This window comes from Colias croceus, chromosome 14, assembly GCF_905220415.1.
Source record: "Colias croceus chromosome 14, ilColCroc2.1".
Classification (NCBI taxonomy): Eukaryota; Metazoa; Arthropoda; class Insecta; order Lepidoptera; family Pieridae; genus Colias; species Colias croceus.
This window is the reverse complement of record NC_059550.1, coordinates 10707132-10731375: the sequence shown is the minus strand read 5'-3', so window position 1 is coordinate 10731375 and position 24244 is coordinate 10707132. Positions and strand designations below refer to the sequence as shown.

Genomic DNA, 24244 nt, shown 5'->3' with positions numbered 1-24244 from the left:
TCAGGCCAGGCATCAACGTGACGTGCACACGTTGTGGCAAGCAATCGCGGAATGAAATTGTGTCATCAGATTGAGGGTTGGATGAATCGTGAGTATCGAACGCTCAATCGCGACTGCAACAAATTGTTTCAGCAGATTGTTGGTTGTGTAACCGTGAGTAGGGCCTTTAACGTTGTGCTAAAAAAAATAATATTTAGTAGGTAGTTAAATAAGTACAAAGTTTGTGAGTATTATTCATCGGGAAATCTCGGTGAAGATAATGGGTTAACTACAATGGTTGTGAGTATTATTAAGTATTCATCGGCAAATTCCGGAGAATTTAACATTATGAGCTCTGAAGAAACCTTTCAAAGAATTATTACCAACGATAAGACCACGATATAAATATAAGGTATAAACTATTAAAGGACAAGGAAGTATAGGAGAATACAAATAAGTCTACGTATTGGCATTTGGCACGTTAAATTCGTGTCAAATGGCCCGACTTTAGTCAGTCGCTCCGGAAGCGTCGTTGTATTCGGTCGCGTCTTGTCAATTACTCTCGTCTCGTGTGTGCAAGCAAAACCAATCGTAAAGTACTACTTACTTGTGTGATGAGATTCTGCACAAACTATTCGACAAAGATTTCTAAAAGTCAAGGGATCACTCATTACCTGTAAGTATTGCTGTTTATTTGATAATTATTAAATATATTTCGTAAACAATGTCAATTCACTTTTGTCATTATCCGAAAGCGTACCTAGGTAGATAAGAACGCAGGATCTATTTTATTACACAAATGTTATATTATCTATTATTAATATTATGGTAACGAAACATCAAGTTTTAAATAAATTAACCTTAACCCTATTAAAATATAAAATAATCTTTTTAATTTTCCGATATTAGGATTACAAAAAAATAATTATTAATATTTGATCGTTCGTATGTGTCAGAGCACAATAGCAAAAAAGCCCGAAAATTTTATTTTTTCGTGTACCAAATACCTAATACCTACCTATAAGGAAAAATGGAAATGGAAACGGTACACCCCCACAGCCCCCTAAACGGATTTTGATGATACTTTTTAGAGAGAGATGCACACGTACCTTATATTATTAACCAGAATAACATTTAATAAAGTATAGAAAATATACTTGCTTTTTCTCGCGGGTTGAAACTTGAAACCTAGCTAGTTACCTATGTGAAAAATAATTAAGTAGGTACCTATTCTCATACTAGTTAGCTGCGCCACGCGGTTTTCAACTATTCCTCTGCGAATATCAGTATAGTATTATCACAGTATTATTATAATAACATAAGTAGTTTTGACTGTCCGTTTAAAGTGGGTCAAAAGCATACTACGGGTAAAGCATAGAATAGTTAGCGTGTTGAAATACTTTTCAGGCTACGGCCTAAGTTTAATATTTTAATCTGGATTGTTACTTGGTTACATCTAATATCTTCCAGTGAAGTCCTATCAAAATCGGTACTGCCGTTTCAGGAAAAAAAGAGTGTGTATGCCAAACACGTGCTGATCACACGTGTCAGAAGTAAAAGTTGTTTGGCAAGATGCAAAGATACCAAATCGTCGCCTTACGCCTCAAGAAATTTCACTTCAAAAAGCAATTTTGGTATATTTACTATGTCCATGTGCATTTACTTAAAAATTGGTTACTGGTTACCTATTTACAAAACTACTCCAATAGGTATAATATTACCAAGTGTGACAATCTAAACAAACAATAGGAATGTACTTAGCTACCATCTGTTGTTAATAAAAAATTCAACTCTTTTAATTTCAGAACTAACCTATTTATTTATTTATTTATTTATAACCTATGACAAATTGAAAAAAAAATGTGTGCGTGTACTAGTGTACACATGTATGAAGTGAAATTTCTTTATGACCTTTTTTTCAAAAAATAATTTACTATATGCAACTTTACAGAAATACGTCGAATCGCGCGTGGTAGAGATAAGAAAAAGATGGCGCGTAATAGAAAAATGTCACGCGTAGCGAAAAAACGTTTTTTTTTCCAACCCCGATAAAGAAGTTTCACTTCAAAAAAGTCATAATAGAATAAACAAATGTGAATATGTATTTTAAATTGTATATTATTTTTAACTGTATGAGCAATATTTTTATTAAAATTTTCTTTTATTTTTCGTTTAATAACAGTTTTGAATAATTATAAATCATACAAGCAAAGCAATCTGTCCTAGCGCTACTATTGCGACTGTGTAGTGTGTAAGATGACGTCACAGGCGCATCGAATCCGCACTCCGCAGACGTTTCATGCAAAAATATGTAAACTTCAATAATCTATGTCTCAGTCATTTATTGATGGATTTCAAAAATGTTTTCGGCTATTGATTAGATTTGGTCTATATTTTAACACTATTATGGTGAATATAATATTTTCAACATGAGTAAACTTCTCCATTCCAACTATCGATATTTCCCTGTATCAAGCATGGACATCACTATCAAAGTCTTTATAACTGACAAAATACGTCTGCTTACTTAATTAAAACCCGTTAAAATACAAAAATGGTGTAGCCTAAATATGATCAGGTGTACCACAAGGAAGTGTGCTCGGCCCGTTTTTATTTCTCTTGTATATTAATGACCTACCGAAATCAGTGGAACACAAATCAGTTTTATTCGCAGACGACACTACCCTAATTGTTAAATGTACTGAAAAGGAAACGTACGAGAGAGATATAAATGAAGCAGTTAAAAATATTGTAAAATGGTTAGAAGACAACAATCTTAAAATTAACTTATTAAAAACAAAAATAATTCAATTTTATACTAAGAATTGCTCCAAAATAAACCTAAATATAAAGTGTGATAACCAAGTAATAGAACAAGTAGATCATCATAAATTCTTGGGTGTTTTGTTGGATGAAGGTCTAAAATGGAACAAACACATTGATTACGTTTGTGACAGAATTAATCGTTTTGTTTACGTATTACGGCGTCTAAGAGATACTGTTTCTATGAATGCAGCAATAAATGCTTATCATGCCTACGTTTCCTCTGTACTTTCATATGGAATCATTCTTTGGGGACAATCTTGTGATGTGCGGAAGGTATTTGTCTCACAAAAAAAATGTATCAGAGCTCTGTGCGGTTTGAACCAAAGAGACAGTTGTAGACCTCTGTTTAGTAAATTACGGATCCTTACTTTAACTTGCATGTACATAAGAGAAGTATGTTTATTTGTAAAATATCACCCGGAATACTTTAAGAAGAAAGGAGAAGTAAATTCGCATATGTTGACAAGATACCAAAACAAATTACATTTCCCAACGTGTAGAATCAACAAAGCTAAAAACAGTGTAACATTTATGGCTATTAAAATATATAATAAAATACCGGACAATTTCAAGGAACTACCAGTAAATCTTTTCAAAAATAAACTGACGAACTGGTTAATGGTAAAACAATTTTATGACATTGAAGAATTTATGACTTTGAAGTAGTGTAAACTGAATTGTGTGTGCTTTGTGTGTGATAAGTGAAGTGTGTAGTGATATAATCGTGTAAATCGTAGTGCGTTCGCGTAATTGTGAAAATTGAATTGTGTGTACATTTAAATAATTAAACTAATCAACTTTCTTTTTTAATATTTGCACACCCAATAAATGGGTAGAATGTATTAGCCACATAATATTGTAATGAAAACATCTATAATTTGTAACTACCTACATTCTTGCAAATAAATATAATTTGAATTTGAATTTGAATTTGAATTTGAATTTGAATTTACAAGAAGAAATAATCCGAATTAATACAGCTTGTAAAAGTAAATACGTTTTATCAGTGCTATATTTCGAAATCTTGTTTTGTTATGGACGCCGAAGGCTATTTAATGTACCTAAATTATTTATAATGCTTGATATTTGTATACCTACTACTTAAATTAATTTTAAACCGATAAATTAAATTATATAAATTAAAAAACACAAAACATGCAAAAATATGTTAAAATAATTATTATAAGAGCATAGAACCTCTACCTTTTTGTTTTAGGAAGAAAAAGAAAATAGTTTGACAGGCTTAGTGCTTGACAAAGTGGAGACGCCACGTATCGATAAAAATACAATAATTATAATATCTATCTTTTTCTTCCCTAATATTTACGTAATTATGCACATAAATTTAAACAAGATTTTTTTAAGGTTTCCATTTTTTTTAGATTTTCGTGCTCTTCTAGATTGCGTAAAAAATAGATGCGATCTTTAAACAGACTGGACTCCTAATAGGTACTATTTGTAGTTATCATTTTGGTAGAAAATATGTCAACATAAAACTCATACTGCCATATCTATAGAAATTAAAAAATAGTCTCTTTTTAACTTGTAGTCAGATACGGTATTTACGAATATATTTATTGAAAGGGCTACAAACTGAAACAATCGATAATTATTTAATGTGAAATGACATCACTTTAAACTTTTTTCTATACTATGTATCTTTGTCATTCAAAATCTGTGGATGTGTCACCCGCTACTATCGATCCCCCTCAATACCCTCGTAAACACGCTTGATGGGGGGGGAGCCACTTCGAACATTTTGTATGAAGTTTCCTTACTATATGCTTACTATATTATGTATCTGTATATTGTGCTTCAAGTTTCAACTAACGAGTGCGACAGAGACAATAAAATGTCTGTCAAATGTATGTATGTCTCTTTTTTTTTCGTATACACACTAGCGTGCTGTCTCGTTCTCTATACTATTATCTTAGACTATTATAATGTACCTACTTATTTCTTTATAATTATCATGAATAAATAAATAAATAATTACCTATTTCAGGACATTATTATAGCTGTACAAACAAATAAATAGTTGCGGCGGCTACGGTCTCAAATCTCAATAGGTATCCATTGAACTTGAAACTTGGGCTGAACGATCAACAGACGTGTGGTCGGCTGGTGGATTCATCCGCGAATGCATTTACGTACGTATATAAAACTCTATCCCAATAAGTATGTAGTGGAGGCATAAAACTATTCAGAATGGCTCGCCACTACGACATTTTTCGTTAATTTAAGAACAAAACATCTATTACTGCGGACGTCACTCCCGCAGTTTATTTCCTACTAGCTTTCCGCCGGCCGCGGCAGCTCCGCCCGCGGTTTCAAAGAAAAACTCGCATAGTACCCGTTCACGTGGAATTTCAGGGATAAAACCTATCCTTTATTACTCGTGGATAATGTAGCTTTCGAATGGTGAAAGAATTTTTAAAATCGGTCCAGTAGTTTATGAGCCTATTCATTATAATCAAACAAACAAACAAAGTTTTCCTCTTTATAATATTAGTGTAGATATACCGACCCTTTTCTTTTAATATTTTCCGTAATAACGATATTCCCTTTTTTTGTTTTGTCGCTAGTTGCGGCGACACGTCTTGCTTTGTCGCTAGTTGCGGCGACACGTCTTGCTTTGTCGCTAGTTGCCGCGACACGTCTTGCTTTGTCGCTAGATTCTCCATAAATTAAGTGCATATTAGCATACTCTTTGGGGTGTGTATAGGTGTGGTATAGGTAAACCAGAATCTGATGGCAATTAGGGAAATCAAAATTTTGAGTGTGCAACCCTAGGGAAAATGGACTGAACGATCTTGATACCGCTTATTTTTTAGTTTGTTCTCAATATCATTAGTCACATTACATAAGTGGACAATACTGTACTTAATAATGAGATATCCACTTAATATTATGTAGGTACATACTTACATGTATGTATAATATACATATTACTTTTACACAGGTAATACATATTATTATTTACACATACCTATATTTGTATGTTCATTATCATTATGCCATGTGAAAATATCGATGTTATATCGATAGAAAACTAGACTGCTTATAATTTTTTATAAAATAAAATAAAAGTAAAATAAAACTATGTTTATTTTCGTAAGTATTAACAGATACACACATTATAAAATTGACTTGGACAGCTTGGACTTGACGAATAGCCGTATTGGAAACTCCTGTAATAAGTTTTCATAAAATTATATTCCAATCAACAAACAATATTATAGTTACCTACATATAATATTTTTTAATTAAAAGTATCAAAGCAGACCTAAGTCCAATTTACCAATAAAATCTTCTAAATTGAAAATTGTGATGTGTTTGACCCTTCTTCATCAAATATTTTTCTATACACATTATAAACAACACCTCTTGCTTGTGATCACAGCGGCTTTTTCGACATTTTCGAAGATTTTTTAGACAAAATCCTAAAAATTATTTATCAACTGCAAAAAAGACAAATAATTTGACAACCAATTTGATAGTTGTCAAATAAGTTGCCACATGAAAATCTTTTATTTCTTAAATATAAATATGCCATCAGATTCTGATAGACCTATAGTACATTTCTCGTGACATAAAGTCTTTAGCTTCTATCGCGGGCCTTGAGCGCGGGGACCGAATCCAGAAATTCCGTAACAAAAAAACCTCACGCTCCCCACTCCGACGGGCACGGAGGTGGCTTGAAGGAATGCTATGCAATAGCTTTACCGCGGCAGTCCCCGAGTGCCACACGTCTTTTTTTTTTAATAATGAGATTACAGCTTACACCTCGTTTACTCATTAATTGCTATATAGCTGAGAACATGAAATAAAGAACATAATATTAGTATGCTTAATTACAGGCTACTGCACTGTTTTAGTCTTTAGGAGCTTCATGGTGTTAGGTGTACCTATTGTAGGCCATTTTTAAACGGTTAGCTATTCAGATCATATACATCTTTTACACCACAGCTTCTCAAAGTTAATAGTTAAGTTATTGCTAAAACAAAAATGTTATGTCTTGCTAATAATTTTTCTCTGAAAAATTGCTTATTTTTTAAGATAAGATAATTTATGAATACCGTTATTAGGAAACATTGAAAGAAAAAAGTTGGAAATAGGACTAGTCGCTCGATTAGGATTATCCATCATTTCTGGGGAAACCCTATAAATATTAAAGCAGGAAACAGGGGATGCGTGAATTGAAACACATTTTGGAGTACAAGAAATTTACATTCCTTAAAAACAAATTTACTGTAAAATATAGTTAACTAGTGTTGTTTTAGGATACGGTAACATATCGATTTAGATTTTAATTTATCATAATATTAGAAATTTTATTTCAGTTATACGATACACAGAAGGCAGATTTATCTTAACATCATTTCTATAATATTAAAATCACAATAAAATAAAACACGGAAATACATGAACAGATTTATTCGTTGACTCACTGGCAAACTTAATTGGTCCACCTTTATTGCTTCAAACTAGACTCGCGATCGTGGCATCGGGTTCGCGTAGGGACTGCGGGGGCAAGGGCGAGGAGGGGAGCGGGAGGAGCGGGAAACGGGGAGAGGGCAGAGCGGGTCCGGGGGGGCGGCGGGGATCGGGGCAGCGGGGCGCAGGCGGCGGTGGACCAGCGAAGTTGCCGCGGCGGCGGCCGCGCGCGCCTCACCTTAACTTAGCCTAACTATATACAAAATTAGTACCCGTTTAATGTATATCGAAGCTATATACACGATAATCAAAATGTGCAGTTCATAATATTAGTCCACGAGGCGAGGCCGGCGTCACTTGGTCTCGGCGGGCGGGGGCGCGGGTGCGACGGGCGGGGGAGCGGGCGCGGGGCCGCCGCTGGGCGAGCCGGCCGACATGCGCGCCAGCGCCTTGTACAGCGGCGAGTTGACGAAGCGCGGGTACGAGTCGCGGTGCATGAGCGTGTAGATCTGCAGCTGCGCCTCGTCGAACGTGTGCGGCGTCGGCTCCACCATGTTGCGGTTCACCGTCTCGCGCACGCGAGAATCCAGAGACACCTGCGCACAAACAGCTCATCACGATTACTGAGTACTAAACATATCGATAGATTCATCTAATGGAATACGCGATGACTTCTTTTCCCAGCGAACTATGTAGATACCTAACGAATAGTCTCCGAAGTTTATGGGTAGATTTCGATTCTGTTTATTATATCCAAGAGCATACCTAAGAGTTATTTTAACAGGCTAATTAACATTTTTACTAAAAATTATCGACTACGAAAAAAAAGACGGAATCGATGTCATTTTTTCGGTAAAAAATTGTGTATTTATTGAAAAAAAACTAGTTAGTTTTTGATAATATTGAAAGGTTTTAATTTAAGCTGTCGTGCATACATTTAAATAAAAACTTGAATGTTAATTAAGACGGGCCCTTAATTCCCTGGGGTAGAGAACAACGTATGAAAGCGAAACGAAGGCCGGTACCTCCTTAGGCGAGAGGATGGAGATGTAGTCCTCGTAGATGAAGCGCGCCTTCTCCTCGACGGCGTCGGGGTCGGTCTCGCGCTTGAGCTCCTCGCACGCCAGCCAGAACATGATGTTCTCTTCCGAGTACTCGCCGCGCAGGAAGTCGCGGAACACCTTGCGCCCAGCTGCCGACAACACGACATGCACAGGTCAGACGTTGCGCCACCGAAGCCGACTTATTCATTGACAAGGTACAAATGACTCATCTTACCAGCGCTTCGCATGAGACGGTCGAAAGATTGGCCCCAACTTTGAATCTCCTCTAACGTAGGTCTGAAAAATCAAATTTTAATTTTACCAAAATTTAGTAAAATTTGATAGTATTGATTTTATGGCATTCAAATGCTTATAAATATAAATTTATAAAGAATAGAAAAAATTCGATCACGAGTAATATTTAGTAAGTAATTAATATGATAAAATTGCTATCATTTTTGGCCGAGACATTCGATAAAATAACATAAGGTAACTACCTATGACATTAGTAAAAAAGGGCATGATAGCCCGGTCAATTTAAACATTCGAAGTTACATAGTCCCAAACTCCCAACAAGCTGAATTTTTGTGAAGTTGTTGAAAACATAATTATAAACAATGTCTAAAAGTTCCCCATCATTCCCCTAAAAAAAAAAAGTATTTTCAACCGAAAACCTACTTTATAACTTGAAAAGTTTAATTTGAAGGCACATAACAAATTATTATTAATTTACTTAAACCATGGTACGGTATACAGTATGGAAATTTTGGATGGGCTCTGGAGGGATATTACTAGAAATACTGAAGATATCAAATTTTGCTGAAAGGATTTTTAAACAATAAAATAAGAAATAGAACTGCATTCAAAGATTTTTTAAAATTAACTTGCATCAACCGGGAATCGAACTAACTAAAAATAAAAAAAAAATAAAAATTGTTATTTTATTCTTCAAATCGACCTTAAATTAGGCCTTTAACTAGTATTTTCTATACCATATTATCCGTAAAATATTAAATCTTTATTATGGAGTACCAGTCCTAGTACCTACCCGTCCGATTAGGGCCCTTCTGGCCTCCTCCACTCAAGCGACAGCCCAAGCCGAGGTTCGAGATCCCCGTCAAGGGGGGGACGCCCTTGTGCATGTCGCTACCAGGGTGAACCTTCAGTTCACCCCCGCGTCCGCGTTAAAATGTAGAAGCCCTTCTGGCTAACATTGAGAAACACCTTACAAAAAAAAAAACCTAGTACCTACTTATGGGCTTAGATCAACGTCTACGAAAAATTGTCCGTCCGTCGAGTGAACAACCAGTTATAATTTTCTAATGGCTCAACGTGTGTTTTATTAAAGACATGAATTTTAGATAAGAAAATAGGTATATAAATTTATAAAGAATAGAAAAAATTCGATCACGAGGCGGGACTCGAACCCGCATCCTTTCGCGCCATTCCGGGGCGGATGCTTGACCAATTCAGCCACTCGTGACCTGCCAGAGCAATCGAATTTATTCTATTCTTTCAGTTGTGTCTAAGGGACACACCGCGCGCCATCTATTGAGATGATTAACAACCATCTCAACCAATATGAAAAACCATTTCAGGGAATACAATATTGTAACGATGGAACACGACCTTTTTTGTTGAAATTGATATTTTTTGTTTTATGGCATTCAAATGCTTTATAAATATAAATTTATAAAGAATAGAAAAAATTCGATCACGAGGCGGGACTCGAACCCGCATCCTTTCGCGCCATTCCGGGGCGGATGCTTGACCAATTCAGCCACTCGTGACCCGCCAGAGCAATCGAATTTATTCTATTCTTTCAGTTTTATGTGTCTAAATAAAGGGACACACCGCGTGCCATCTATTGAGATGATTAATGAATTTTTTCTATTCTTTATAAATTTATATTTATAAAGCATTTGAATGCCATAAAACAAAAAATATCAGTTTCAAGAAAATAGGTAATTTCATTGGTAATAATTAAATGCACATAATATTATTATCTTTCTTAGACGTTTCTTTTTTATTAAAGTTTTAAAGTGAGTAGGACGTTATAAACATGTTTTCCGTGCAATACCGCAGTATTAAAATTCGCTTATTTTTTTGTCTTTTTCATTTATTTTGTTCTTTTGAGTTAGTTTAGTGAAGTGTTAGTGTAATATAGTGAGTGCTATTCATAAAGAACACATGAACGAAGTGTCTTCGCCATAATAGAGACATTAAGAAAAGTGTTAATGGACACATTCTAGACATACTTAGGTACTTTACCTAGCAAATTAAGTTAGATTTATATTACTCATTAGCCTATAGTGTAAGGCTAGATCGTAATTTTTAATAATGATACCCTAGTTAGGTTCATTATAACTTATTATGTTAAAAAAAAATTGTTTTGTTATTAGTTATTATCTAAAATTTCAGAGGAAAATAAATTATTAATGTATCCAGAATGAGAGGTCTCATTTTGAATAATTTATATTAGTTAAATAGTCTTAAAATTAGTAACGTTCTTAATGTTGACATGTTGTTGCATACATTCAAAAATCTTCAATTCCATGATATTTTTATTTCTAAGAGCAAATATTTTTACGAGACATTAACAATTAACTATGTATTTATCTTAAACATGGTTTGAGTCGATTTTAAGAATAAAATAACAATTATTTTTTAAGCTATTGCATAGTTTCTATCGCAGGCCTTGAGCGCGGGGACTGAATCGAGAAATTCCGTAACGAAAATATCTCACGCTCCCCACTCCGACGGGCGGAGGTGTGGCTTGAAGGCATAGCTGATAGCATGAAATAGCTTTACCGCGGCAGTCCCCGAGTGCCACACGTCGTTTTTTTTTTCATTTTTAGTTTGTTCGATTCGCGGTTCTTTTTATTTTTAAAAATAAAGGAATGTTTCCTTTCAGCAAAATTTGCTATCTTCAGTATTTCTAGTACCTACTTTCCCTCCAGGACCCATCGAAAAGTTCCACACTGTATAATGCAGTGGTGGCTCAGGGGTAAGGACCTCGGAATTCGAGTTGATAAGTCGAGGTTTCGAGACCTGATGAATGATGATACGGCATAGATATGATCGAAAACATAAACATTAATTAGATAGGGATCCAATTATTTACAAAGATGGTTTTTAAAATGATAATGATGAATGAATGATCGGCATTCGCGGTGGAAGGAATTAGGGAGGTGAGCGAGAGCAGGGCGCCGGTACTCACGGCGCGTCGCCGTCCAGCAGCGGCTCGTTGGGCCCGGGGCCGGGCTCGCGCGGCTTCTTGCCGGGCCCGCCCTCCGAGCCGCGCGCCGCCAGCCTGCCGACCGACCACACCTTATACTTACTCCACATATGCGCTACTGTTATGCTATTCATTATTATTCTTCGCTTACAATAAAATAATATAAGTACGTCTCATACGAACTCTCAGATACCGAACCAAATTTTAGCAATATTAATTTAAACGCAGCTTAAAATAAGCAGTTCATCACTTTGAAAAATACTATTATTCAATGGATATGCCCATTATAGTATTTTTAGTACCATATGAGTAGGTACTATGAGCTCAATCAATTACCTATACCTACTCTATAAAGTGTAAGCCAATAAAATTTATTTATTAACTTATTGGGTACTTAAAGGAAAAAACGTACCTATTCTAGTACCTATTTATAATCGCTGAACTAGAAGTTTAGTACGTTACGTACGGACGTACGTATAGTACGTTCAATCTGTCTTTTATTATCAACCATTCGTCGCTTGTTTATAATAAATATATCTTTGAATAAAGGAAAATTATAAAGTTAAACAAAAATTCTTTACCTGTGGTAAGTCATAAAAGTAAACATGCTAATTATTATATTATTATCTGCGTAAAAGCCGTTGCAAAAGACTGCAGGGTCGTGCACTTACCACTTAGCCCTGAAACAATGAAAACATCAAGTGATTAGGATTCCTTGTTTAGATTTTAGAATTTAGGTTCATATAATCATTTTCAGCAATTGTAGGTGATTAGTAATTATTATGATGAAGTCGGGGCGTCCATAAATTAGATATTATAATATAGAGAGTAAAATTGCAAGGTCGCGTCATAGCAATACCGTCACGTCATGGAGTAAGGCGATGATTTTGGTGTCTTTGAATCTTGCCAAACTAGTTTTACTTCTGACACGTGTAATCAACACACACGTTCTTTTTTTATTTTTTCGATGATCATATTATATAGGTATATTTTGTGGAAGAAAATGTGTAACCTAATCTAACCGGACACTTTTTAAAGAGGACGTGAGTGTGATGGTTGTTGAGGGTGGGGAGGGTGGGGAGAAGCGCGAGGGATACGCACCAGGAGCAGGAGCAGCAGCAGCACCAGCAGAGACAGCACGGCTTGGCGGCGGGCCGGCAGCCGCGCGCCAACGCGGCCAGGCTGCACATCTGCAATGCAACACACTCAATCTCTCTCTATTTACACGTGTTAACAGGTTAGTGTTGCATATTCGGTCAATTTAGACATCCGAGGGTACATCGTATACAATAATTCAATCAAAATAAATCTAATAAAGTTTGGCGAATCCAAAAAGCACACGCTTCAATCGTTTTATGCTACAAACACGAAATCTGGCAGGAAATTATCTATAGGCCGGGAGATACTGACACAAAATTTCGGGTCATTTGTAACAGGATGGCGGTTCTACAGGGGTCTTAGTACGCAATGACAAGTCAAACGATTTGTAACACAAAAATTTTAGAATTTACCGATAGCCCATAAAAAAGATGTAGGCGGTAGTGTCATGCCATACTTTTCCGGTGTGACTTAAAGCCTGCCATACCGACGCGAATGCGTTGATTTAAAAAAAAACAATAATTCAACCATTTGTACCAGGCTAACTTTTGCACAGGTAACCATCGTCGTGTAGCCATTTACGAAAATCGCCATGCCATACTTTTGGACGATTCTAAATCGTCGCCATACCGCCGAAAATCTGCCTTTTTCTCGCCGAACGATTTGTTAACGATTAATTATTATTACCATGTTCCGCAAAAAATACCTACTGATTAATGTAATCCAATCCACCAATAAACGTCTATCAATAAATACTGACTTGAAGAAACACGATATAAACTTTAATTGTAATGCCTTACATAAATCGATCGGATATCATTAGTTAATATATCTAGGTATCCCAGAAATGGTTCACCTCCCATCGACCCCAAAACTATCTCAAAAGGATATACCGCGTTCTACGTCATTTTTTGTAAAATTAACAAAAATCACAGTTAGTGACATTAATCTGTTTCTGTTCTTTCTTATATGATATGTGTTCACACCTAAACTGCAGAAGAGATTTTGATGTACATATTTGGTAATGGCTGATAAGCGTAGGTAGTATGCTATTGTTTTAGAATCTTCTTGATATAGAGTATAGACCAATTTTTTTTAAAGTTGGCCACTTAGATCCCATACTTTTTTTCAGTAACGCCGTTAGTACACCGACGCATTCGCGAGCGGCAGCGAAACAACGAAAAATCTGTCAGTAGTATGGCAGGTTTTCGCATATGATATGTCTCACTCTAGCACATAGATAAATGAAATAGTTGCGTCCTTGTCAGTATTGTTTCGCAAGGAACTGCGAAATGGCCATTACACAGACGCATTGCGAAAAAGTTGCGAAAACATTGCTGTTTACTAACGTTCCGCAGATATTTCGGTACGCAGTAGTTTCGCAGATATTCGCTGCCGCACGCGAATGCGTCGGTGAACTAACGCCGTAATTGCTCAAATAAAATTTATATTTAGTGACGTGTTACTTTTCTCAGAAGTTGCGTTTTTTTAAGGTAATTTAGTAATAACGTTATCTGGAAACACATTGAAAAAAAGATCAGACAATATCCTACTATCCTTCTTTAATATTATAAACTACCTAGCTTCCGCCCGCGACTCCGTCCGCGCGGAAAAATTAAGATTTATTTTTTTCTACGTATTTTTCCGGGATAAGAAGTATTCTATTTTATGCCCAGGATAATAAGGTATAATTATACCAAGTTTCATCGAAATCGGACCGTTAGTTTTCACGTGATGCCTGAACATACAGACAGACAGACAGACAGACAAAAAATTTTTAATCACATATTTGGGTTTGGTATCGATCCAGTAACACCCCCTGCTATTTATTTTTTCAATATTTTCAATGTACAGAATTGACCCTTCTACAGATTTATTATATTATGTACCTATAGATGCGAAAGTTTGTGAGGATGCATGATCCGAAAACAATAAAATTTAGCACACATACACATAGGATAAGTTATATCTCAAAATCCCACGGGAACGGGAACTATGCGGGTTTGTTTTTGAAAACGCGGGCGAAGCCACGGAAAGCTAGTAATATTAGAAGACTCAAACCTGTGCTCAAACTACGGATGTGATGTGCATAAATTCGAGAAAAAATGTGATTTTTCTGAAATTTACAAAACTTGGCGTAGACCGCGAGTCGTTTTGGATAGAGTTTTGAGGGGGGTAGGAGGTGAGGTGATGAGAGAGGTTTGAACAGGAACCAAAATTTTATAAAGAAAGACCAACAATCAAGCACCCTTTCAGTTTTCACATTGATAGTATTCGTAAGGATTCTTCAAGCGATTAGTTAAGAGCAGTGCACTGTAACATGTGCGTATTAAAGTTCAGCGCATGAAAATCTCAAATAAACTATGAAATGGGTCAAGGGCGACTAACGCAATACCCGAAAGTGTGTCTCACGCCGCGAGCGCACGGCGTTGTGTGGCGTAGTGTGATGTGCTGTGTTGTTGTGTGGTGTGGAGTGGTGTGGCGTCGTGTGGTGTGGCGCGGCACGGGGCACCTCGCACGCGGTCCTCTTGTCACTGCTCTTTACGTGCACAACCAAACATTCAAGTCGATTCATTGACCGCCACCCCAACTTGTGAGGTATCATTGGAAAGTAAGTCTCCATCTTGAAAATATTGCTGGTGAAAGGCCGCAATTTTAGTTCCTGTTGCATTGCATATGAGTTAGTATTTTCATGTCTATATGGATTCTAAAGTATAATGAACATCAAAAGAAAAAGAAAATACGTTTATTTGGCAATCAGTAAGACACAGACATCACAAAACATTAATAAAAGCAAAAAAAAACATACAAAAAAGAAATGGAAACAATAAAATAAAAATAGAACAATGTAAGTACCTAATGAAAGTGCCCCGATATCGCCAAAAAGGATCATATACAGGGTGTCCCAAAAAGTAGTGATGAACGGAAGCTGGGAGGTTAAGGACCTAGAGGGCTATCCGAATCACCCCCATGTATGTTATGCGATTTTTCGTATTTTCGGAGTTATGACGTTTTTTTTAATTTTTCACCTATCGCCGAGTACGATGATATTTTCACTCATGGTGACGTCAATTATTGCGCTAAATGCTTGATTTTTTATTGTTTGCTAAGCTGAAAGATAGGCCAATTCAGTATGGTAACATTTACTATCGTTAGATGTTTGAATGGAATAAAAAAAAGAATTAAATGCCAAGAAAGATAAAATTATCCAGTATGTTCACAACTTCAAGGGCCCGTAAAAAAATAAAATCACATAAAAAAAGTTTTCCGTTTTGCTTTTAAAAACTTGCTCTATCTATCAGGTAGCTACCCTGAAAATTTCATTTTATAATTCAGAAAGCTTCAATCGAAAAATTGAAATCTAAATGTGGTAAGTGCAAAAATTGAATTAACATGATGAATAATAAAAACAAATTAAAACCAATAACAAGGTGTTAAATTACCAGAAATTTTTAAAATGATGCGCGCGTGCTAGTACGGCACAAATCCAGTCTCTGCGGGAGGCGATGGTCGATCGCTTGAACTTGTCCTTACAGGCAGTCTCCGATTGGGGCGAGGCCAATCTGGTCAAGTTCAATGCGACTAAGACCCAGGCGTGTCTATTTTCCGCTAAACGGAGTCCTTTCAACCTGACTCCGTCTTTCCAAGGTGTATCTGTGCCGATAACTGACCACCTCGAGCTTCTTGGTATCACCTTAACGCCTACTCTTAATTTTGGTTCATACATCGAATCAAAAGCCCAAGTAGCCTCAAAAAAGCTCGGTATTCTGGCGAAGGTGAGACAGTATTTCAGTCCGGGACAGTTGCTCAATCTCTATCAAGCACAAGTCCGTTCGTGCATTGAATACTGTTCTCACCTCTGGGATGGATCAGCCAAGTACCAGCTGGAGGCGCTTGAGGCGATAGAGAGGCGTGCCAAGAGGCTAATAAACGACGATGAGCTAGTAGGCAAAAAACTCCAGAGCCTCGCCCATCGTCGCAGAGTGGCAAGTTTATCGGTATTTTATCGGATACACTTTGGTGAGTGCGCTGCGGAATTGCACGATCTAATTCCGCCATCCCCGTTTTTCCATCGTTCGTCGAGGCGCACAGACTCTAGGCACCGCCATATGGTGGACGTTCCATGTACCCGGACAAAGCGGTTCGGATCGACATTCTTCATTCGAACCGCGAGGGACTGGAACATGCTTCCTGAGTCTGTGTTCCCCGACGAGTACAATATGGAGGTCTTCAAGAAAAGAGTGAACAGGTACCTTCTAGGAAAGCGCGCTCCATCTTAGGCCACATCTCAGCTTTCCATCAGGCGAGATAGTGCAAGCGCTTTCCTATCAAACAATAAAAAAAAAAAAAAAAAATGACCCCCCTGTTGCTCAATGCAAGCGCGACATCACCGTAAAAAGTTGTCTTTTAAATTTCTGAATGCCTTTTATCATTTTTTATGGTTTCTTTTGCTACTATGAATTTCCGGGTTATTTCGTCCAAATTGTGGCAGTCTCTCGTCTTTGTAGTATCCCCACAGAAAAAATCAATAGGTTTTATGTCCGGGGACCGTGGAGGCCAGGTTAAAGGGCAAAGATACCCTGAAAGATGGATTGGTCGTTGCAGCCTGCGCATGCGCCGGTGACGCCTGCCTTAAAGCATGGCCTCCACGTCCCTCGACCTAAACCCCATTGATTTGTTTCAATGGTGATACTAAGAAGACCTCGGCTACTTGAGAGAATGCCACAATTTGGACGAAATAACCCGGAAATTCATAGTAGCAGAAGAAACCATTAAAAATGATAAAAGGGCATTCAAACATTTAAAAGACAACTTTTTAAGGTGATGTCGCACTTACATTGGGCAACAGCGGGGTTATTTTAAAAATTTCTGGTAATTAGACACCTATTTATTGGTTTTAATGATCATCACGTTAAAAAAATTTTTGCACTTACCACACTTAGATTTCAATTTTTCGATTGAAGCCTTCTGAATAATAAAATGAAATTTTTAGGGAAGCTACCTGATAGATAGAGCAAGTTTTTAAAAGCCAAATGGAAAACTTTTTTTATGTGATTTTATTTTTTATGGGCCCTTGAAGTTGTAGACATACTGGGTAATTTTACCTTTCTTGGCATTTAATTCTTTTTTTTTACTCCATTCGAAGATCTAACGATAGTAAATGTTACCATACTGAATTGGCCTACCTCTAAGCTTAGCACACAAAAAAAAATCAAGCATCTAGCGCAATAATTGACGTCACCATGAGTGAAAATATCATCGTACTTGGCGATAGGCGAAAAATTGAAAAAACCGTGATAACTCCGAAAATACGAAAAATCGCATAACATACATGGGGGTGATTCGGATAGCCCTCTAGGTCCTCTACCTCCCAGCTTCCGTTCATCACTACTTTTTGGGACATCCTGTTTATTAGGTGATTTTATTAAGGTGTTACTTTGATAAAAATGAATAGATCATTTAATATTATTTAATATTTCGGTATGGAGGGGTTCTCGAGGAAATGCTTATTAATGAGGTATTAAGTATGTAATTTGCTATGTCTTTTGATCGCGGACGGAAATCATATTTCTTATAATATATTATATTATGTAATTTGCATCGACGCGACCGCGACGTCGACTTTATACAAGGTAAAATAATATACATAGGTATACTTTTAGGTGGTGGAAAATGAAAGTCGAAAAACCCTTTTTCGTAATTCTGATCTAGACACGCGGCAGCGTGTCAAGCCGAGTTCAAGCGAAGAGAACTGGCGAGCAGCAGCCGTGTGTATATTTACACGAACCATTTCGAGCCACTTTTCACCCCCTTATAACTCGAAAACTATTTAAGTTATATAAACCAAATTTGGTACATATCAAGAGGACCTCAAGATAAACAAGAAGCTTAAATTTCATAAATACAGATTAAACAGTTGCGTAGATATTAATATCCAAAAATCGCAATTTTTAAGACTGACTGACATAGACATATACAAAACCTAACCCACTTCCAGATGACCTAGAAAGTTCAAATTTTGTAATCAACTAGGTAATAGTGAGTGTACAAAGGAAAAAATCAGAAAATACTGAATTTATTTGTATTTAATTTTTTTTTCAATGACATAAATTTTGTTTGTATGGAAAAATGGAAAAGTTTAAAAAAATAGAAAATAGTATATTCACCTTACTAGTCTTAAAAAATAAATCAAAACTAATCAGTGGCCGAAAAAAATTTTGAAATCCATCAATAAATGACTGAGATATAGATTATTGAAGTTTACATATTTTAGGACGAAACATCTGTAGATTCGAAGCGCCTCTGACATCACACTCACTCGCGCTAGTATCGCTAGGGCGGATTACTTCGATTGCATGATTTCTTTATTCAAAACTGTTATTAAACGTAAAATAAAAGAAAATTGTAATAAAAATATTGCCTTTATTGCTCATACAGTTAAAAATAATATATAATTTTACATATTCACATTTATTTATTCTTTATTTATGAGTGTTTAGTTTAGTTTTAATTTCAGTGTAAATAAATAAATAAATAAATAAAATCTTTATTTTGCTTTAAACATGGTATTCAATGGTGATACAATTACATATATTAATAAAGCACAAACATGTTTAGCCAATACAAGCATGCAAAAATAATTACCATAAATGGTGTAATGGAAGAAGCCTTCGTCGAAGGTCGAAATGATTTAATTTGTGTAATATTAATATGAGTGAAACATCTTTAGGCGCGTTTAGAGTAAAATTTCAAGATCGCGTCATGGCAATACCGTAACGTCATGGAGTAAGGCGACGATTCTTCTACAACGATCTTTGCATCTTGGTAATAGTGTGTGTACAAATTCACGCTGGATGTTTAGAAAATCATGTAATCTTTTAAACAGAAAACGAGTTTAAAAAATTGCAGATAATGACGGGGCAATGTGCGCTGACATTCATAACATACAAGAAAATATAGAAAATAATACTAAACAAACCATACAGAGAAACCGCAAGAAAAAAAAATCGTATATAAATGAGGCTAGTTTTACATACCTACTGTTTATATTTTGTGAGGTTCTAAAAACTAGCCTCATCAAATTATGGGGTTCAATAGGTCATTAGTTGTTTGCTTTGTGAAAATAATTATATTATTCAAATTAAAAAAAAATATATTTTGGAATAAACATTGTTCTCTAAGGGAAAATAAAACAATTGAGTTTTCAGTCAACCTAAGAACTTAATACATCTTACATCTTTGTAAATAAATTTCTGGACTGTCTGCAGAACTTGGCACACATTTAGATCTCATTTCTTTTTTTGGCAAATTAAGTCAACGATTGAACTCGGCTCCAATTTTTACATTTATGTTTTTGGTGGGATATTCGTTACAGTCTACAGATCATCATAGTACGTTCATAGCTCTTGAAAGAATAAATGTGGGATAAATGAACATGAATAATTTCTCATTGCGTCTGGATACCATCTTCAAAAACAGACTATTTTTTTCAAATGTTATACTAAGTACACTGTGCAATTAAGACAAAATGCAGGTATTTTATGCTCAAAAGTGTAACTGCGGACATACATAATAATAATTATTGTACCTACACGCGATTAACGAAGCCGCAGTACAAACAAGATTTTATATTATTTTCCAACAATGAAAGCTGATTTTAACGCAAACAATGTCTCCCTGCTATTGTAGAATCAACATTTAATTAACCCTTCACATTGCCCTTCACTCTGTTCGATTGAGAAAGATATAATCCATACTAATATTATAAATGCGAAAGTAACTCTGTCTGTCTGTCTGTCTGTTACTCAATCACGCCCAAACTACTGAACCAATTTGCATGAAATTTGGTATGGAGATATTTTGATACCCGAGAAAGGACATAGGCTACCTTTTATTGCGAAATATGTACCACGGGCGAAGCCGGGGCGGACCTCTAGTTACTTATATTCCTTGAGAGTACAGAAAACACTATGTTTGCAAATCGGTGGGGAAATAAATTAGTTAATTATTTAAGAAATAAGAACGCTTGCGAATATTATTTTGATTTTGAATTTGAATAGCCAAGCCTGCGGGGGCGTGCTGCGTGCTGCAGCCGGGGGGCGGGCGGCGGGCAGCCAGCAAGCGAGGAGCCAGCAAGCCGGGAGCCCATGGCCAGGCTAGCCGCCAGTGACGCCGACGTCTCTTTGATGAACCCTTTCTTGCGAGCAATTCACAGGAAGATGGAAAAATATTATGATGCTCAATTGGACATATCAATGTAAGTATACTATGTATTTAGGTACCTAATATGAAAAAAATGCTTTCAATTGAGAAGAATGCGTAGGTACCAATTATAATAATTATTCAATGCGTAATTACAGGTTATCACTTGTGTTAACCAGAGTCAAAAACACAACGCTGCCCTGTTCTGTTGAGAAAATCTTTTTTATGTTGTTTAAGTTGTGTTTATCAAAAGGACTGTTTTACAAATGGGAATATTAGGTATAATGCTGAAGCTTATATTTTGTTTGTTTGTTTGGTTGAACGTGTTAATATCGGGAATTACGGGTCGATGTCAAAAATTGCTTCAGTGTTAGATAGGAGCTCAGCAATAGGGCAAAACCGCTAGGCACAGCTGTGTGGTTCATTGATCATGCTAACTACCTGAGGAACTACAGGTTCGAGTTGCATTTTTTTTTGAGGGAGTTGGTAAGTATATTTTTTGGGAGGCTGTGATTGGTACCTCATCACGATACGGGGAGTAGGTGCGAAGAAAGAAGAAGTACATAATTATTATGTTGGAAAAGCGGTAAAAAATATTCCTTTTTGAGAGCCTCCGTCGCGACTCGCGAGCGCTGCGGAAACGGTTGTTTACAAATCGTTTATTATTGCTCAAATCGATCCAGGTGAAACCAGGGGCACGGGTTACAGGTATCTTTTAAAGATTGGAATGTTGTGCATGTATTTCAATTGGCATTCTGTGTATATATTTTGTGTGAATCATTGTCGTGATCACACTCCGACGGAGCGACAGGTACGTACCGACAGCTGCAGCTGAACTTGGAGATCACCAGCTCTTCCTAAATATAGTCCACGGCAAGCATTTCACCGAGGAACACACGAAACTTGAACTTTTCACTGGATTTTATGTTTTTAATTTTTCACATTATACAGAAACACAGTTCCAGAAAAACTTGCACATTCAGTCCGTTAGGCATTAGTAGTCGCTCGGAAGTAAATCGCCTTCTGCGAAGTGACCGTCTCCGAGGCGAACTGAAACAAAAACAATTTAGTTTGTAGCAGTTCGTCACGTCCATACAGAAATGCGTCATGAGGGCACTCTACTGTGCACATTCTACGGCTCCCTTCGCTCTCATGGGAGCGGTCCGCTTCCGCGCGAAGCCGAGCGGCTCGCTAGTGCGGAAGCGTCGCAGCGTCGCTGACGGACGCGAAAATAAACAGCCATCCGAGGGTAGTGGGTGAGGGTCGCGTGCGCGTATAAATAGCGCGCCCATTGAGGCGCCGCGTGCCGCTGCACGCTCTGCGAGCGCGGGGCCCGGGCCGCGCCCTGGGCGGGTCGCGCTCACCTGGCCGGGGCTGGGCGGGCGGCTCGCCGGCCACGCCGGCGCTAGCGGCGGCGCGGGCGCGGCATGGGCAGCGCGCGGCCGGCGGCGGCGGCTGGGGCAGGGCTGCACGGGGACGGGCCGCGGCCGGGGCGCGACTGAGCCATCGACCGCGCGCGCCCGCCGCGCCCCGCCGGCGCATGCGCGCGCCGCTCGGGCCCCGCGCACGCGGCGCGCGCCGCTGCGTGTTCCGGCTGCGCGGTCGATGAACCGCGCGCTATTCAGCTTGCAGCGCGACTCCGGTCACATACCTACTTACGCGTATCGATTTTTGCACGAGTGCGTCATCGGCCATTTTCATTCATACTGAAAATCAGTAGGCGTAGTTTATATTCATTTAAAGCGTTATATCATTGTTCGGTGCTCGTGGGATCTTTAGTGCCGTTCGATTTGAGAGAACGTTACGTTGCGCTCGACAGATTTAACTGATAACATTAACTCTTAGATTTTTATTATCTTTATTATCACCGTTTTATGTTAATATTGTTGTAAAATCACTCTCCACATAATTATACTAACTTGGATCGGTTAACGTACGTTTATATTTAATAGGTATCTATAGTAATAAGTAGGTGCCTATACGTCGTACTTACTTAGTTATTAATTTTAATTTTTATACATTGTATTACGTAGGTATTTAGGTGGTACCTACTCTCAATGTACCTAGGTTAAGCTTTAAATTTTAATATGTTAAGCTTATTGAGCGAAAAAATAGGTCGGAAGTCAGAACGCGTCGCGTTGTGGTCACAGAAAGAGCCACAACGAAGTTCGTGTTGTGGATCTTATAAACAGGCTCGCAAGTCACAATGCGTCGTGGCAATGAAGAAGTTCCATGACGTGTTCTGAGCATTAATTTAAAACTTTTTTCGTAACCGAACCTTTACCATTTAGTAGGTACCTACCATTAAGTAGGTATTTTAGGCTTAGTTGTAAATATTTAATATATATTTTTGTCTTAAATTAGCAAAACTGCAACGTGAAAAATCACGATTGTGTTTATTTGTCTCATTGTTCAGAATTCCCTCTACTCCTGATGATGCTTTGATCATGCGACGACACAAATTTAAATAAAAAGCGAGATATCGTTACTACCAAGCAATTGGAAAACTAAGTTCCATGATATTTATTTATTTCTTTATAATATGTACTTATATAGATATGTCAGGTATTAATAACCTATTCCCTTTTTTTTTACGTAATTTTCATTTAGGTAAGGTAGGCTTATTAAGTAGGTAGATAGGTAAGGTTAAGTACTAATTTACATAAAAAAAACTAACATCATATACCTGGGTAGGTAAATATAAATAATAAGTCTAGAATGCATATTAAAATGATCTATATGCATTCTATTTGTTATATTATTTATGTACCTAATATTAAAGAAGAAAAAATAACAATTTGATAAACGATGATAAAATTTCACACACGGACCTGTTAACTGGGTAAAGGGCGAATATTGTTAAATTCATTCATAACGGGGCAGCCTCCCTCCGCGACCCACTGGTGGGCCGTGGGGCCCAGCGCCCGCGCGCCGCAGCTCGCCGCCGCGCGCCGCCGCACCTGCACCACGACACACTCGATAACTTACTGAAACAAACTGAATACCTTACTGATTTTAGTGCTTACACAGTACTTATAAGTTATAGCTCGCGGCAGAAGCACTGTAAACTTATTTATTTAATTAACGAAAATCACTTCTCGTTAACAATATTTCAAGGGCTCCCCGTTCGCCATACGCTAATGAAAGACGTTGTTACAAACGATGTTACGCAATATACCTATATAGAGTAAATAATATGCAATTCCATTGTTTCGGCGTTCCATATTTTAGTAAGGACTATAATGCCCGTTATGATTGTTAAATGAAATATTTTATCATTTACCTACAGACAGTAGGGACGTTATTTATGTTTTACGTCACGATCTTCAATGTAATGATTTGATTTAATCTGTTAAATCCTAGGTTTACGATATTCATCAATAGCTCATGCTCAATTATTTAGATATTATTTTATAAAATA

At 37.1% G+C, this 24244-nt stretch overlaps 1 protein-coding gene and 1 long non-coding RNA gene across 4 annotated transcripts; one reads left to right on the top strand and one right to left on the bottom strand.

Annotated features, from left to right (window-relative positions):
- Positions 1-427: 427 nt before the first annotated feature.
- On the top strand, positions 428-12533 carry LOC123697278. Its single transcript, XR_006752220.1, has 3 exons — positions 428-655; positions 1484-1493; positions 12508-12533. It is a non-coding gene; the product is annotated as an uncharacterized LOC123697278 (long non-coding RNA).
- LOC123697276 (regulator of G-protein signaling 19) lies at positions 7228-23777 on the bottom strand. 3 transcript variants are annotated; one of them, XM_045643742.1, is made up of 8 exons: positions 23655-23777; positions 21643-21873; positions 12625-12713; positions 12195-12203; positions 11506-11598; positions 8521-8582; positions 8268-8434; positions 7228-7838 (listed from the first exon to the last, which is right to left on the bottom strand). In XM_045643742.1, exons 3-8 carry the CDS (start codon positions 12711-12713, stop codon positions 7596-7598), a joined length of 663 nt encoding a protein of 220 aa, XP_045499698.1. In that variant the 5' UTR covers positions 21643-21873; positions 23655-23777; the 3' UTR covers positions 7228-7595. The 3 variants fall into 3 exon arrangements, with proteins under 3 accessions (XP_045499698.1, XP_045499696.1, XP_045499697.1); XM_045643740.1 differs by lacking the exon at positions 23655-23777 and adding an exon at positions 22188-22239; XM_045643741.1 differs by lacking the exon at positions 23655-23777 and adding an exon at positions 21946-22085.
- Between the last annotated feature and the right edge of the window lie 467 nt (positions 23778-24244).

Excerpts from the sequence above, each read along its gene's own strand:
- LOC123697276 (XM_045643742.1), bottom strand. The coding sequence starts at position 12,713 with ATGTGCAGCCTGGCCGCGTTGGCGCGCGGCTGCCGGCCCGCCGCCAAG. Across the intron at positions 8,435-8,520 it reads CCGTCTCATGCGAAGCGCTG|CTGGGCGCAAGGTGTTCCGC; the intron begins GTAAGATGAGTC and ends TGTTGTCGGCAG. Across the intron at positions 7,839-8,267 it reads CCATCCTCTCGCCTAAGGAG|GTGTCTCTGGATTCTCGCGT; the intron begins GTACCGGCCTTC and ends GTTTGTGCGCAG.